Here is a 16,038-nt window from a genome sequence, read left to right on the forward strand (position 1 = left end):
CAGTACCCCCTGTCCATTATCATCACTGCTCGCACCAACGCCTAATTTCCGCAAGAGATCGAACAAAGAGTGCATGAGCACTGAAGGTATATTTATTTGCCGTCAAGGCGCATATATTTATATGTGTGCTATCTGTTCTTTCATAAATAACCGAAAGAACAGACACCACACCGATAAACTCATACAAAAAATTGATTACTGCTACAGAACCGCAGTTACAATAAAATGATATCAAAAACAAAAGTAGCTTAGAATGGGGTACTTCTGCTAATTGTCTACCACAAACAAGCTCGTCTAGTCACTAACAAAAGACACTTATCTACAGCTATACACACTACTGGCCATTAAAATTAGTGCACCAAGAAGAAATGCAGATGATAAACGAGTATTCATTGGACAAATATATTATACTAGAACTGACATGTGATTACATTTTCACGCAATTTGGGTGCATAGATCCTGAGAAATCAGTACCCAGAACAACCACCTCTGGCCGTAATAGCGGACTTGATACTTCTGGGAACTGAGTCAGAGCTTGGATGGCGTGTACAGGTACAGCTCCCCATGCAGCTTCAATGCGATAACACAGTTCATCAGCAGTAGTGACTGACGTATTGTGACGAGCCAGTTGCTCGGCCACCATTGACCAGACGTCTTCAATTGGTGAGAGATCTGGAGAATGTGCAGGCCAGGGTAGCAGTCGAACATTTTCTGTATCCAGAAAGGCCCGTACAGGACCTGCAACATGGGGTCGTGCATTATCCTGCTGAAATGTAGGGTTTCGCAGGGATCGAATGAAGGGTACAGCCACGGGACGTAACACATCTGTCTTGCAAACGTCCCCATCTGTTGACTCAGGGATCGAGACGTGGCTGCACGATCCGTTACAGCCATGCGGATAAGATGAATGTCATCTCGACTGCTAATGATACGAGGGCGTTGGGATCCAGCATGACGTTCCGTATTACCCTCCTGAAGCCACCGATTCGATATTCTGCTAACAGTCGTTGGATCTCGACCAACGCGAACAGCATTGTCGCGGTCCGATAAACCGCAAACGCGATAGGCTACAATCCGACCTTCATCAAAGTCGGAAACGAGATGGTACGCATTTCTCCTCCATACACTAGGCATCACAACAACGTTTCACCAGGCAACGCCGGTCTACTGCTGTTTGTGTATGAGAAATCGTTTGGAAACTTTCCTCATGTCAGCACGTTGTAGGTGTCGCCACCGGCGCCAACATTGTGTGAATGCTCTGAAAAACTAATCATTTGCATATCACAGCATCTTCTTCCTGTCGGTTAAATTTCGCGTGTGTAGCACGTCATCTTCGTGGTGTAATTTTAATGGCCAGTAGTGTTGTTGCTCCACAAGCCTTCTTACAGTACAAGGCGGGGGTACCTCCTACCACTACTACCCTTTTCCTTTCCTGTTCTACTCACAAATGGACCGTCTGTACGCCTCAATACGAACATGGTCCTAACTTGAAATTTACGTTGGCGATAGTAGACTCATTCGGCAGTCACTCGCAAATGACGTTTCTCTAAGTATTCTCAATGGTGCCTCGCGAATAGGACGTCGTCATCCCTCCAGTGATCCCCATTTTAGTTCCCGTCGACATCGAGGTCCTTAGAGACGCAGCACAAGCTCGGATTGTTTGAAGGCTGGGGAAGGGAATCAGCAGTTCCCTTTCAAAGGAACCATACAGGCACTGGCCTGGAGCCATTTAGGTTAATCATGGAAGACATAAATCTGGCTGGTCGGACGCCGATTTGAACCGTCGACGTCCCAAATGCGAGTCCTTCGTGCTAACCACTGCGCCACTTGTCTCGATGTCTTCCTTTTAGTCGACTTGGTTGGGTTCCAAAACACTCGATCAACAGTCAAGAAATGGGTACACTAACGTTCTGTACCCAGTCTCCTTCAAGAGGAGCTACACTTTCATAAAACTCTCCCAATAAACCAAAGTGGACCATTCGCCTTCCCTATGGGCAATACACTACTCATGCTGTACTCGAACATTAAGGGATTGTTTCTCCTACTCATCTGCATTAGCCTAAATTCTTCTACATTTAGAGCAAGCTGCCATTCATCACACAAACTAGAAACTTTGTCTAAGTGGTCTTGTATTCTTCTACAGACACTCAACAACTACACCTTCCAATATACCACAGTATCATCAGCAAACAGCAGCAGATTGCTGCTCACCCTCTCCGTCATAATATTTACGTAAGTTTGTATAGAGGATAAGGGAGGTTCTATCACATTTCGCAGTGGCATAACTGACTATACCTTTGTCTCAGTTGGATACCCGCCGTCGAGGACTACGTACTGGAGCCAATTACTTAAGAAGTCTTCGTGTCAAACTGTTTTCAGAAATCTAAGGCTATGGAATCTCCTTGTTGCCTTTGATCCTTGGTTCGCAGTATGTCACACGAGAAAAGGGAAGCTGTTTTTAGCAAGAACGACGGTTTTTAAACGCGCACTTATTTATGTACAGAAGGTTTTCCGTCTCTAGGAACTTTATGATATTCGCACTCAGAATATGTTCAATAAAAACTGACGTCAAGGATATTGATCTGTAATTATGTGGATCCGTTCACTTACCCTTCAAATATATGGGAGTCACCTGCGTTTTTTTTTTTTTCCTGTCCCTTCGGTTCTCGAGCTGTGCGAGAGACTTGCGGTAAATCCCAATTAAGTAAGGGACAATGCTGCAGCGTTCTAACTGTAACACCGAACTGTTACTCCATCCGGACCTGGCGACCTATTTGTTTCCTTCCTGGTGCTTCTCAGTGCCAGGGGTGCCTATTACTATGTCCTCCATTCTGGAGTTTGTGAGGCGGTCAAACGACGGTATGTTTGTACGATCCTCCTGTGTGAATGATTTCTTAAATGCAAAATATAACATTTCAGATTATCATTTAATATCTTGTATTGCCACACTAACTGGATGACGACCGGCTGGATAAAGGCCTTCGACCCATTTAGCGACTTTACGTAGGACCAGAATTTTCTCAGGTTCTCTTCAAGATTTCCGCTGTGGTTAGACAGAGCAAGCTGTATGTTTTGCTTACAGACGCACGACTACTTACTGTTCCTTACCAACATCTACACTTTGTTTTTTGAACAACACACTGCTTCATCGGTGTTCTACAAATTTTATTATTAAACCACGTAGGGTCTTTTCCATCCCTAATCCATTTATTCTGCACGCATTGATCAGTGGTGCGATTTATAGCCAGTTTAAACGTTGCCCTCAAGTCTACATCCATCATCCTGGATCTATATGATATCCAATCATTGTCTAAGTGGGATGCTAACAACTGTCTATCTGCTATTTCTAGCGGAAATACTTTCCTAGCATTCTTGATTGATTTATTAACTTTAGTAACCTAAGTCGCTATGATGTCATCATGGTCACTAATCCATGTCTCAGTACTGACGCCGTCAATTAGGTCAGGCCTGCTTGTAGATAGAAAGTCTACAATATTTCCATTGCATGTGGGCTGTCGAACTAGCTGCTCAAGACAGTTTTCGGAAAAAGTGTACAAATAATACTTCACAAATCTGTCTGTCCGTTCCACCTGCAAGGAATCCATGTGCATATCATTGCCTTGTATTGTACTGCATTGAACTGGGGGCCTAGAAACGACGGAGAAGCTTCTTCCCCGCCGTAGCCCTCAGTGGTTCACAAACCCACAAGAGGCTGCAGCACTCCACTCATCCAACCGCTGTCCCATAACGAACCAAGGGTTATTGTGCGGTTCGGCCCCCAGGGGATCCCTCGCCTCTCCCCCCTCCCCAGAAACGTCTCACACTTGACGAGTATAACCCCAAATGTTTGCGTGGTAGGGTAATTATGCTATACGCGTACGTGGAGACAGTGTTTGCGCAGCAATTGTCGACGACATAGTGTAACTGGGGCAGAATAAGGGGAACCAGCCCGCATTCACCGAGGCAGATGGAAAACCGCCTTAAGAACCATCCACAGGCTAGCCAGCACTCCGGACCTCCACACTAATCCGCCAGGCGGATTCGTGGCAGGGAGCGGCACGCCTTCTCGCCCGGAAAGCAGTGAGTTAGACCGCACGGCTAACCGGACGGACCATGTACAAAACATACTGGGCGGGCTAAAGTCACCTCCAACTGATAATGAATGATCTGGTTTTTTTTTCCGCACCACTGAGCGTAGACTTCCTCTGAATTATAGTTAAACTGTCCGCCCCAGTAGCTGAGTGGTCAGCGTGACGGATTGCCGTCCTCTGGGCCCGGGTTCGATTCCCGGCTGGGTCGGAGATTTTCTCCGCTCAGGGACTGGGTGTTGTGTTGTGTTCATCATCATTTCATCCCCATCCGGCGTGCAGGTCGCCCAATGTGGCGCCGAATGTAATAAGACCTGCGATATGGCGGCCGGACCTGCCCCGCGAGGGGCCTCCCGGCCAATGACGCCAAACGCTCATCATCATCATAGTTAAACTGTTACAGGGCCGGCGGAAACAACCAATAGTTAACTTTAGTTCACCTAGGCATGCTACTTCCGTCTAGATAACTTGACAGTCAGACTCATTGGCACTGAAAGCGTATAAATTGCTGACATCAATGAACAGCCACAGCAGAACTGACCTCCTGAACGGAGGGTGTAGTTATTTATACAAACATTCAATACATCGAGATATACGGACGTAAGATGTTTCAAGAACCTTCCAGTGCTGATAATTACTAAATAAATTGCTGTTGTACAAACAGGGCTTCCGAAAGATGATCAGTGTGTGATGTATATGGAGTATGACAATTTCTGTAAAGGACTGTGTCTCTCCATACAGTACGCAGCCACCGCCAGACGGTACCTCGGCCTGTGTGCGTCCATTCCGAATAAAAGCAAAAACCGTACTCCCACCCCCACCAACTCCATCACTACCGCCACCATTCCCCAGCACTGTGGAACGCAAAGGAAGTTGACAAGGAACACCTGGGACTGAACTTAGATTAACGTCGTGATGGTCTCTTTAACAAAAAGAGGAGGTTTTTTCTTATGATCACTGTAGAAGAGTGTGAAGGCGCCCAGATAACAACGAAAGTTCAGGAATGCAATCTCATCGGATCATCTCGGAGATATGTCAGTAATATCGGATATCGGACGCGTCTTGTCGTTATCGAGGGTAATGTTTTTTGTGACACATTGCTCAGTTCTACAGTCTGGTTGTGTTCGATTGCCGGCCGGGTTGGAGATTTTCTCTGCCCAGGATCTGGATGTTTGTGTTGTCCTCATCATTTCATCATCACCAAAATCATTTGTGACAGTGTCTTGGACTATGTAAAAATTGGACTGTGTAAAAATTGTAACTTCGTATGGGCGCTGATGACCGAGCAGTTGAGTGCCCCACAAACCAAACATCATCGTCATCTTCCTTACTCTCGACGATCCCATGATGGAACCCATTGGAACAGGCTTAGGCAGCAACATCCCAGTCAGTTTGAGGAAAGTAGATCACAGTGAGTGGGGTGGGGCAATTTTATTCCTTGTTACCCCTCACTCGATGCCTGCACGCGTTTGCAGACACACATCTGGTTTATGGGTAGTTTAGCTTTCGAAAGCCGAATAAATCTTCCATGTACAGTATATACCGGAAGATGGAATCATATTATTCTCAGGTCTATTACATTCCGAACTGAACACGTGAATTCCAGGATCGCTCAAGCCGGGTTCCTTCCCTGTGTTATCAAATTGCAAATACAGGGTGAACTCCTATTTTCCTTCCTACACTTCTAGAGACAAAACGGATCACAAGTCTCTTAGATGCTCTTCGCATTTACACTACAGTAGCCTCTGAAATTAACAGCAAATATTGGGACTCTCCACAGCCGCTTTCATATTTACACTCATGACTGCTGGGGTCTTACGCTGCAAACCTCTCCTGTGTATAACTGTCAAGAAAAAACGCGGCCACGGTGGATAACAGACTACCTGACTTTCTTCATCCAATAATATAAAAACTTTAGTAAATCTATTAAAGGTTTTTGAGCCTTTTTGTAAAAGAATTTATAACAGTTTTACCAACTTTATAAAGTTCTTAGTTGTGAATTTTTTCAATACCAAGTTTAAATTCATATTAACGTTACACTAACTCTAAGGCAGTGGAATATAAGTTTCCCCAGATACCTCATAGATATCTCAGAAAATCTTATATCTAGAATAACAATGTAATACGAAGCTTGTTTTGTTAATATTCTACATGGCTTTTCGATGGCAGGCCTCTTCCATCGAGCAATCTCACAAAGTGGTGTGGCGTTGTCACCGTGGGGGTTGCCAGAACCGGCCGCAGCGGAGAAGGCGCGCAGGTTGGCTACCCTGGTGGGATGTCCTACAGAGCCGAGTGCTGCACAGATCGAATGTCTCAGGAGTGTCGACGAATACAAAATCATCGCCACTGAAGAGAACTTTCATGTACGTTACCATTTATTGTACGGAAATTAGTAAGTGTCTTCTGCTCAGAAACATAAATTACGCGGTTTAGTATAACTCAAATAGTTCAAATGGCTCTGAGCACTATGGAACTTCATTTCTGAGGTCATCAGTCCCATACACTTAGAACTACTTAAACTTAACTAACGTAAGGACATCACACACATCCATGCCCGAGGCAAGATTCGAACCTGCGACCGTAGCAGCAGCGCGGTTCCGGACTGAAGTGCCTAGAACCGCTCGGCCACAGCGGCTGGCTTTAGTATAACTGCAACAAAGAAAATAAAAAATAAAATAAAATAAAAAAATAAAAGCTAATTTTTTTGAGACGGCATACATAAACAGCGCAAATAAAACATAAAATTCACATGTAGAAAATGAAATTTCTATAGCAATATAGTTTTATACACAGTGGAAATTAATCACGATTACCTTTAAATTTGACAACTCATGAATTAGTCAGTTTAGAGGTATTACTTTACACTTAAGTTAATTAAAAATATCTTGCAAATTATTTCCCCCTGTAATTACTTTTCAGTCCTAGGAAGTTTCAAGCTCACTGCCACTGGTGCTCACTTATCCTGTTTAAAATAGGAGCACCTGCGAGCACAGTGTACTCAATTAAATATTCCATAATTATTTTCGGTAGTATTTTTAGTGGGCGAAAAAGTACCATCGAGGAAAAGAAAAAAACAAATGGAAAGTACATACGCTCTAAGTTGATGAGATTAACTTAATACGTGTTAACTGAGAAAGACTTCTGGAACTAATGTCAGTAATAACTTTTTCTTTAAAAAAATGATGAGTCATTTCCAGTGGGTAATTTACTTATTTTGCAGGAATGGATGTTCCATCCCTTAATATCTTTTCGACCTGTGGTGGAAGATGAAGGAGAAGATGCATTCCTTTCTCAACATCCAGTTGATATGGAGCCTCATACTGTGGTACCATGGCTCATGGGAGCAACAAAAGAAGAGGGATGTTTAGTGACAGCAGGTGTTGTTCCCCATGTTATTAAATTATTGTAAGATTAAGAGCAACGAGAAGCAGCATTTGCCTGCACTACACGCATTACGTGCTACATACTATTGCTTTGGGATTTAAAACCACTTATTCTTTGTTCAGATTGCTGTTCACAACTGTAGTAATCGCTCTGTGCTGCTAGTTCCTCATGTTATTATTCACTGGCGTGTTCAGGAGCGTTGTCGTAGAAATATATTCATTTTTTGTTTGAGATACAGAGCAGCTACAGTACTAGATCGATGTGTTCTTTGATATCACGCATGAATGCCCGCAGATTCTCTTATACCGTCTCCTGCATATTTACTCTTATTTCTGACGGCAATTGTCTCACCAAACTACAATTCGACTTCCAACAAAACAAAACAGAACACGAAAATGAGCTCTCTTTGAGTAGACTGACCTTATTACACTAACTTAATGAGTACGTCAATATGCCAAACAGTAAAACAGATATTTGTACAGCTACACCATACCGGACGAAACCTACACCACCTTAAATTTGAGTTATTGGCCACGAACTTTTACTAGATTCTTCTACTTCTGAACTCTGAAGTCTTGAAATATCCATTTAACTGGATAATTTCAGTCTTTTCGGCTATTCCTAAGAGATCTGTTTAGTCTTATGTGTGTATATGAAAGTTGATAATTCTGACGGTTAACATGATGTCAGTCCCACCTGTGCATACACAGAAAAGTTCATAGAGTTATGCCATTGTGTTGCATGACATTTGATTGGATTTGATATTAGAAAAAAGTCTGATACGATTCTTGTTGTATAAATTAAATTTATATGACATTCAGTAATATCTTAAAAGTATTCATCATCTGCTTTCATGGCGCTGTGTTGCAGAACTAAAACTGCTTTGTATAGTACGGATGTTGCTCACTTTGTTACGTGTTAGTAACAAGAGTAATATTAACGATACCATAAAAGTAAGATGCAACTAGGGTGCCTTCATGATTTTTTTTCTTTTTTGCTGCATGGAATATTGAGTAAAAGTAGGCGCAATAATTTATCGACTAACCCTGAGTAATACTGTTCTCGATCTACAAATGGTTTTCCTAAAGGCAAAGTGAGCAGGTGACATTATTCAACTGAAACAAACTCAGACTAGTAGTTGAGAAATTTAGGAGTTAAGAAATTCGAAGATATTCAAGAAGATAGAACCACAGAAAAACAATAAGGTGAAATAGTCGGGTGAGAAGAAAAGAGCTCATTGTGAGAAAATGAAAGAGCTTAGAGAATCTGGAGAGAAAAGGGAACTATTTACCTTGATATGTTCACATGATCCTTAGTTGGCCCGAAATGAAATAAAAAGATTGAAAACATTCCTTTTCCATACAGTCAGCTTCAAAATGAAAGTATGAAAAATAATCTCATTGGCTAACTGGCTGACTCCCGTATTTCATGATAATGAAGCTATGTACACATAATACATCCATAACATATGTGCCTTAAAGCGACAGTTTAAATACTGAGTGTAGCCAAATCACTGAGCTTGTTTTTAAGCATGAAGGTTCGAAGTCTGTTTTTAATCAGCTCCACTTTCGGAAACGATCATAAGTGAGAGTTATTTGCTACCATAAGTGATATATATGTTCTCAGAGCGACCTTCATATTTGAAAATCGATAATTTTTTGCTTAATAGTTCCTAGTCTGGACTAAATGAGGTCTGAAAGATGTCAAGCTTTTTTAATAAGTGCTACTTACTTTGCCAATTGAAGTGCCACAAGTTTTACCGGGCGTCCCTGAACTTTTCATGCGTCAGAACGCAGAGTTTGGGAGGCGATTGCTTACTTAATTGACATCAGCTGTCCACCAAAATTCAACCGAATAAACTTACATAAAAATTACTTTTCAGAGGGGAGACACTATAGCATTAATATAAAGACGTTATTTTAAATTTTTGTAGTGCAAGTGTCTTTGTGGTGTGGGACCTTTGAGTGCAGTGTAGATACTACGCCCGTCAATGCAGCTACTAACTACATCCATAGCTTTCCAGAAGCTCTCTCTCTGTCTCTCCCACACCCCCTTCCTCCTTCTCATGCGCGCGCGCGCGCGCACACACACACACACACACACACACACACACACACACACACACACACACACACACTAAAACATGTTTCGTCTCATATTACTAGTTGCTGCTGCAGAAAGTGTTACCTCTACCATCTCCAATACGAGGAAAATGGCCGAGCTCATGTCCCACATGCATGCTGAGGCTTCCAAGGCTTTTCGAGGGACTACTTTCACTGACTTCTCCTTTTATCTTCATTAACATGTACTTGAGTTAATTTAACGTCGTAGGCTATCCAGTAGAAGTGTTATCCTTTGACTCATTCCGAAGAATATTTATACCTCCACTGCTTCACTCGTATGAAGTTGTTTCTCACATCTGTTTCACAGAGCAAACCGAAGTTTAAATATTGAACGTTACATGTGCTCGTCCTCTCTAAGACAATACTACATTTACTAAAATGTTACTATTGAAACTTTTATTCAGAAGTGTTACATAATTAATGCGATGATATTTTACTGTTGCCTCTAACTTTTTCTGCAGCTTTCTTTACAAATGAGACCTTGCTACGGGAGTTTGAACGCGACAGCGACAGATTGTTCCCATTGACTTTACTATACCGTTCGCCTCCAGAAGCGAAGGTCATCACAAAGAAAATATATGACTTTTACTTCCCATCTGGCACTCTCTCTCTTACTGCTCTAACACAAGTAAGTATTAAATCAGTATATTGAATTCACCGTTTGCGGAGGTCAGAAAAATGTTAAAAAATAAGACTTTTGGTTTTTTTGTGTATGAAACTTTCTTATCATAGTCAGTCAACAGGAACATAAAATCATTTAGAAAAACCAACATCACCTTTTATACAGCCGTGTTCTAGCTGATGATGATAGAGGCCTTCACATTAATGGCACTTCAAACCAACAACCAGGATATGCAACGTGTGATAATTCGGAGACACAAATTTCATCAAACCGTTATTGGCCTGACGGTCCTCTGGCAGCCAAGGGACTTGCTCCATACGGAATACTTTAAACGTTTTGAACAATCCAGAGACAATCTACTGAAGCTGCAGCTGCTTCAAACAGTATATTATTTTCGGTCTTCTTGTTGGTGAACAAAATCCGCCAGACGATCTAAATACGTGCTACGTAGTGATCAGGGTGCCCCTTGACTAGAAGAGGGGAGAATACATTAACCCAAACAGATCTCCCTCTGTAGGTCTATGGCAGGTCACTACATTTCCTCTTGTAACGATTTCTGCGCCACTTAACTCATGCCCCATTTTTGCACTGTAGTAAAAACTTCGTGTGATGTAGATTGAGAAAAATGAGTCGAATATAATTAATCTTTCTGTCTCTGGGGTGAATGAAACAGTAGACGCTAGGTGACTAGGGAATTAACAAAACGCAGTGTGAATGAAAGTTATGCTAAACGTATCTCTCTAGATACGGAAGATCCAAGATCGAAGTGACAGTGGATAATTTAATCAAGAAATCAGCCACTAAATATTAAAAATGCCAAGAAGGAAATGGACAAGTTAGCGTTATAAATCGCTTAGTAATGAAATAGTACATGCGAAGACGGAAAATCAAAATGGAAGAGACAGAGATAGAAATACATTTACAAATGGAAATTGTGGCAGAAATCATGTTGTGTAGTGGAAGAATGAGCATACTGTCGTAGGGCTATTGTAAATACAAGAAATGTATTCTCATTTGCGAATACCTGGAGATTCCATCTATACAGTTTATTGGCTACGTACGGAAGCTTGTGCGAGACCGGACTCGAACCCGGATTCGCAGCTGTAGGCGAGGGGTCGCCTTAACCACTTCGGCTGTCTGAGCACGCTTCCAGGACCGATCGAAACCTCCATGTGTCTACATCCTGCACTCGCACAGTCACTTTGATTACCAGACAGATAGAGACTTTTTTTATTACTATCGCAGCCTTTGACTAGGCATGTAAATACTACATGCACTGCTGCAATCTACAGCTGTACGAAATACAAGAAATGTATCCACAACTGCAAATACGATAAGACTCCAGCTGTACAAGTTATTGGCGACATATGAAAATCTGTGCCAGAGCGGGATTCGAAACTGGTTTTTTACTTTACACCAGCAGTCGCCTTAACCACTTCGGCACATATTGCATAGCATAAATTTAAAAACAAATACTGCGAATAGTGTTTACAATGACAGGCAAATCCGCGACGACGACAAGTAAGTCTTTTCCTGTGTGAGAGTCACAATGATTGTGCGAGAGCAGAACTTGGACACACGCTAACATATGGAAGTTTGGGGCAGTCTTAGAAGCGCACTGATATCCGCAGTTGTTAAGATGACCGCTCACGTAAAGTTGGAAATAGAGTTTCAAATCCTGATCTGACAAAAATCTTCATGTGTCACCGATAAATTGTACAGCTGGAGTCTTATCGTATTCGAAATCGCAAATACATTTAATGTATTTCATGCAGTTGTAGATTGCAGCATTCCCTTCAGACATAAAAGCATGTCTCAGTAACATTGCATAATAGATCGGTAAACACTCACGGCAAATAGTAAAATAAATAAATGTCGTGCAGCTATCAGCCTGCTGGTACACTTTCGTATTTGACGCCACTTGGACTTGCGTCTGTGTTTGGCTGCTTGTTATATCAAGTGGCGACTTATTTGTCCTCAACAGACGGACTTAACCAATCTCTAGACTTTTCCACCACCAAACAATGTGAAATGGTTGTCGAGATTCGAACCTGCGGTATCCGCATCAGCAGACGGTGACGCTAGCCACTAGAGGACCGAAACGTTTCGTCCACGTGCAAAATATGAATTCATTGGCTAATATATTTTCAATGTAGGAAAAAGTGCAGATAATATCGCAGGTAAAGTTGTACAGGTAAGTGAGCAGGTAATGACTGACATAGCACTGTATGGTAGAGGAAGTAGGTGAACTCTATTATGATTTATAAAGTAAGTTGGATACATACAAAACAGGAGGCATTTGAGCTTGTGTGCAAAATCTGGGCAACTGACGATATACAATCAGATAATTTCCCAAAGAAAATCACTGCACAAAAAAATGGCACGACCTGAATATGTGAAAACTGTTTGACGATCACAACCTACACTTATAGATTCCTTACTGCAGTAATAAGACAAGAATGCGAAGGTACTAAAAGGAATTCTGTATACTTTAACAAAAGGTAAAGAATGTGCAGAAACAATTATGTGCCCCAAGTAACTAAAAAAATGGATTAAGAAAATAAGCCACGTTCATAAATATTATGCTCCTAGAGAAGCATTTAACACTGTAAAGCTGAGCAGCCATGCGAAATCTTGAAGGTAATGAACAGGCAATACGAGGAATGCCCAGAAAGTAAGATCCGATCGGTCGCCAAATGGAAACCACAGCGAAAATTCGAGGTGTTTTATTTGGCATGAGTTAGCCACACCTCCCGGCTACTCCCCTACATACTCACTTCTCCGACTTTGACATATACGTATCATAGCGTTGTACCAACATTCTAATAGCCTCGTCATAAAAAGCAGCAGCCTGTGCCTTCCACAAAGTCTAAACGCTGGTCTTCACGGGGCCAAAATATTGTATTCATAGCCAGCGGTTCACGTGAGCAGAGATGAAAATCAGAGGGCGACACGTCCGGACTGTAAGGCGGGTAATCAATCACTTTCCATCGGAAACGCTACAAGAGAGTCTTCATAGCTTCTGCAGTGTGCGGCTGAGAATTGTCGTGACGAAGGAAATGCGTGAGAGTTACGTTCAGTGGGGTTGTACGACGTCAGGCGAAATCTCTCGCCAGGCACACATACGTGGCGGAAGACAATATTTTCTAGGCATCTTTACATCCTCGACCCGATCGACTGATATACTATAGACACTGCCCAACAATCTGAGCAAAGGGTCATCTGATTTTCTCTCGGCGATTTTCATTTCATGACCGATCGCAACTTACTTTCTGGATACCCGTTGTACATAGACAGATGAGCAATCTAGTATGTCACTAAATCTCAAATATCTAAGTGATTTAAGAGAATGTACTCATACAAGGTAACTTTACATCCAATTATTGATATTATGGAGCTCAAGTGATTACTTTGAAACGCTAAACATTATTCTTCATTTAGTTCAAGAGTAATACAACCGCATTTCTAATTTAACTGTGAATTCTAAAGAGATGTATCACTTACGAAACAGTTTATTTCTCTATTTCCAGTTGTACACGGATCGCTATATTACCTGGAATACAGATGACGTGGCAAGAAAGTACAAGGACAGAGCTCCCGTGTACCTGTACCTGTTTTCGTACAACGGCAAGTTCAGTCTGTCGGTATCGTATGGAGCTCAGGACAAGGACGTAGGTAAGACTACGCTGAATGCTGCTCTGCTCTGCAGCAGTCTCAGTGACGCTATTTAAAACCTGTCGTGCTAAGGACCCTTTAAAGTTACTCTAACATATTTTATTCTTCTAGTAATACAACACAGATTAATGAATAAGTGTAAATTAATGCAACGAAAGACACAGTACTCTGATACGCAACACTATAGGCAAAGCTGTTACGCCTCAAGAACTTACATTCCCTATGTTAGGGTTCTAGTAAAATAAGATACTATTAATTTGATACTATTAATTTGGGGAAATATAACATTTTTACTTCAGCTACTTCAACTTACAAACGCAACCTTCACCACCATCATTATGACTACCATCATTTGACGTATGCTCCTGGATAGGCTTCCACCAGTCTGCCACTCTGCTTCTCCCAGACTTCCCATTGTACGACACTGTTCGCCCTAAGAATCCATTTTATTCCTACATTGTTTACCAGGGTGAGTCAATAAGTTATCAGTTTAGATAATTTGATACAACAAGAGAACACAATTTCTGTTGATACATTCAAACAAAGTCACCCTGATTTTCAGTGCACTTGGTCCCCAGTTGCACAAGCTTTCCAATGCTTCCTTGAAAAGTGGCCTTCGGAGCGCAACAAGCCACGTAGACTCAGGTTCCTCCACATATTGACTCGAGCTGAACCGATGGCCTCTTGAAGCATCTTTAACTGGACCACACAGATGGTAATCTGCCTGTCATAGACAGAGACTGTGTGTCTCGCAGCGGTCTGCGCTGAAAAAGGTGTTATTCAGGATTTTGAAAAAGGTGTTATTCAGGATTTTGTCACACTAATGGGTCAGGGCGGTGTATACCGCTCCAAGGCTCTCTGAGCAACCCTTACTTTGTGATTGGTTTTCAAACGTAAGGTCTACAAATTATACGTCTATAGGTCTGTATCAAAAATGTTGATTCACTCTGTTTGCAAGGCTTCCTTTTCAGATTCGTCGGAAGGACAAAAAATTCTGTTTAGCTCAACAAAATTACTGCAGGTCTGTAATATTCTCCTGTTTGTTTCGTTGACTGCCTGAACAGTTGTCTTCCGTTCTCCATACTACAAAAAGCTAACCAGGAAGTTCTAAGATTCTATAGCTAATGTGAATTATTTACTATTTGTTGTCTTGGTTTATAATTTTATCTCAGTACAATTGATTTGCACACACACTTTCATACTCGATCTACTATGTTCTTTCATTCGTTTTTGACGCTGTTGTTGTTGTTGTTGTTGTGGTCAGGCCTGCGACTGGTTTGATGCAGCTCTCCATGCTACTCTATCCTGGGCAAGCTGCTTCATCTCCCAGTACGTACTGCAGCCTACATCCTTCTGAATCTGCTTAGTGTATTCATCTCTTGGTCTCCCTCTACGATTTTTGCCCTCCACGCTGCCCTCCAATACAAAATTGGTGATCCCATGATGCCTCAGAACATGTCCTACCAACCAATCCCTTCTTTCTCTTGTCAAGTTGTGCCACAAACTCCTCTTCTCCCCAATTCTATTCAATACCACCTCATTAGTTATGTGATCCACCCACCTAATCTTCAGCATTCTTCTGTAGCACCACATTGCGAAAGCTTCTATTCTCTTCATGTCCGAATTATTTATTGTCCATGTTTCACTTCCATACATGACTACACTCCATACAAATACTCTCAGAAACGACTTCCTGACACTTAAATCTATACTCGATGTTATCAAATTTCTCTTCTTCAGAAACGCTTTCCTTGCCATTGCCAGTCTACATTTTATATCCTCTCTACTTCCAACATCATCAGTTATTTTGCTCCCCAAATAGCAAAACTCATTCACTACTTTAAGTGTCTCATTCCTTAATCTAATTCCCTCAGCATCACCCGAGTTAACTCGACTACATTCCATTATCCTCGTTTTGCTTTTGTTGATGTTCATCTTATATCCTCCTTTCAAGACACTAATCATTCCGTTCAGCTGCTCTTCCAAGTCCTTTGCTGTCTCTGACAGAATTACAATGTCATCGGGGAACCTCAAAGTTTTTATTTCTTCTCCATGGATTTTAATGCCTACTCCGAACGTTTCTTTCGTTTCCTTTACTGCTTGCTCAATATACTGATTGAATAGCATCGGGGAGAGGCTACAACCG

At 41.8% G+C, this 16,038-nt stretch overlaps 1 protein-coding gene across 1 annotated transcript in view; it reads left to right on the plus strand.

Annotated features, from left to right (window-relative positions):
- Positions 1 to 16,038, plus strand: part of LOC126474119 (juvenile hormone esterase-like) — an 87,153-nt gene that overhangs the window by 61,576 nt on the left and 9,539 nt on the right. The window contains exons 5-8 of the mRNA XM_050101549.1: positions 6,258 to 6,451; positions 7,309 to 7,465; positions 10,057 to 10,223; positions 13,748 to 13,892. Of these exons, the coding sequence (XP_049957506.1) occupies positions 6,258 to 6,451; positions 7,309 to 7,465; positions 10,057 to 10,223; positions 13,748 to 13,892 (663 nt within the window). The remainder of the gene's footprint in view (positions 1 to 6,257; positions 6,452 to 7,308; positions 7,466 to 10,056; positions 10,224 to 13,747; positions 13,893 to 16,038) is intronic.

This window comes from Schistocerca serialis, chromosome 4 (assembly GCF_023864345.2).
Source record: "Schistocerca serialis cubense isolate TAMUIC-IGC-003099 chromosome 4, iqSchSeri2.2, whole genome shotgun sequence".
Lineage (NCBI taxonomy): Eukaryota > Metazoa > Arthropoda > Insecta > Orthoptera > Acrididae > Schistocerca > Schistocerca serialis.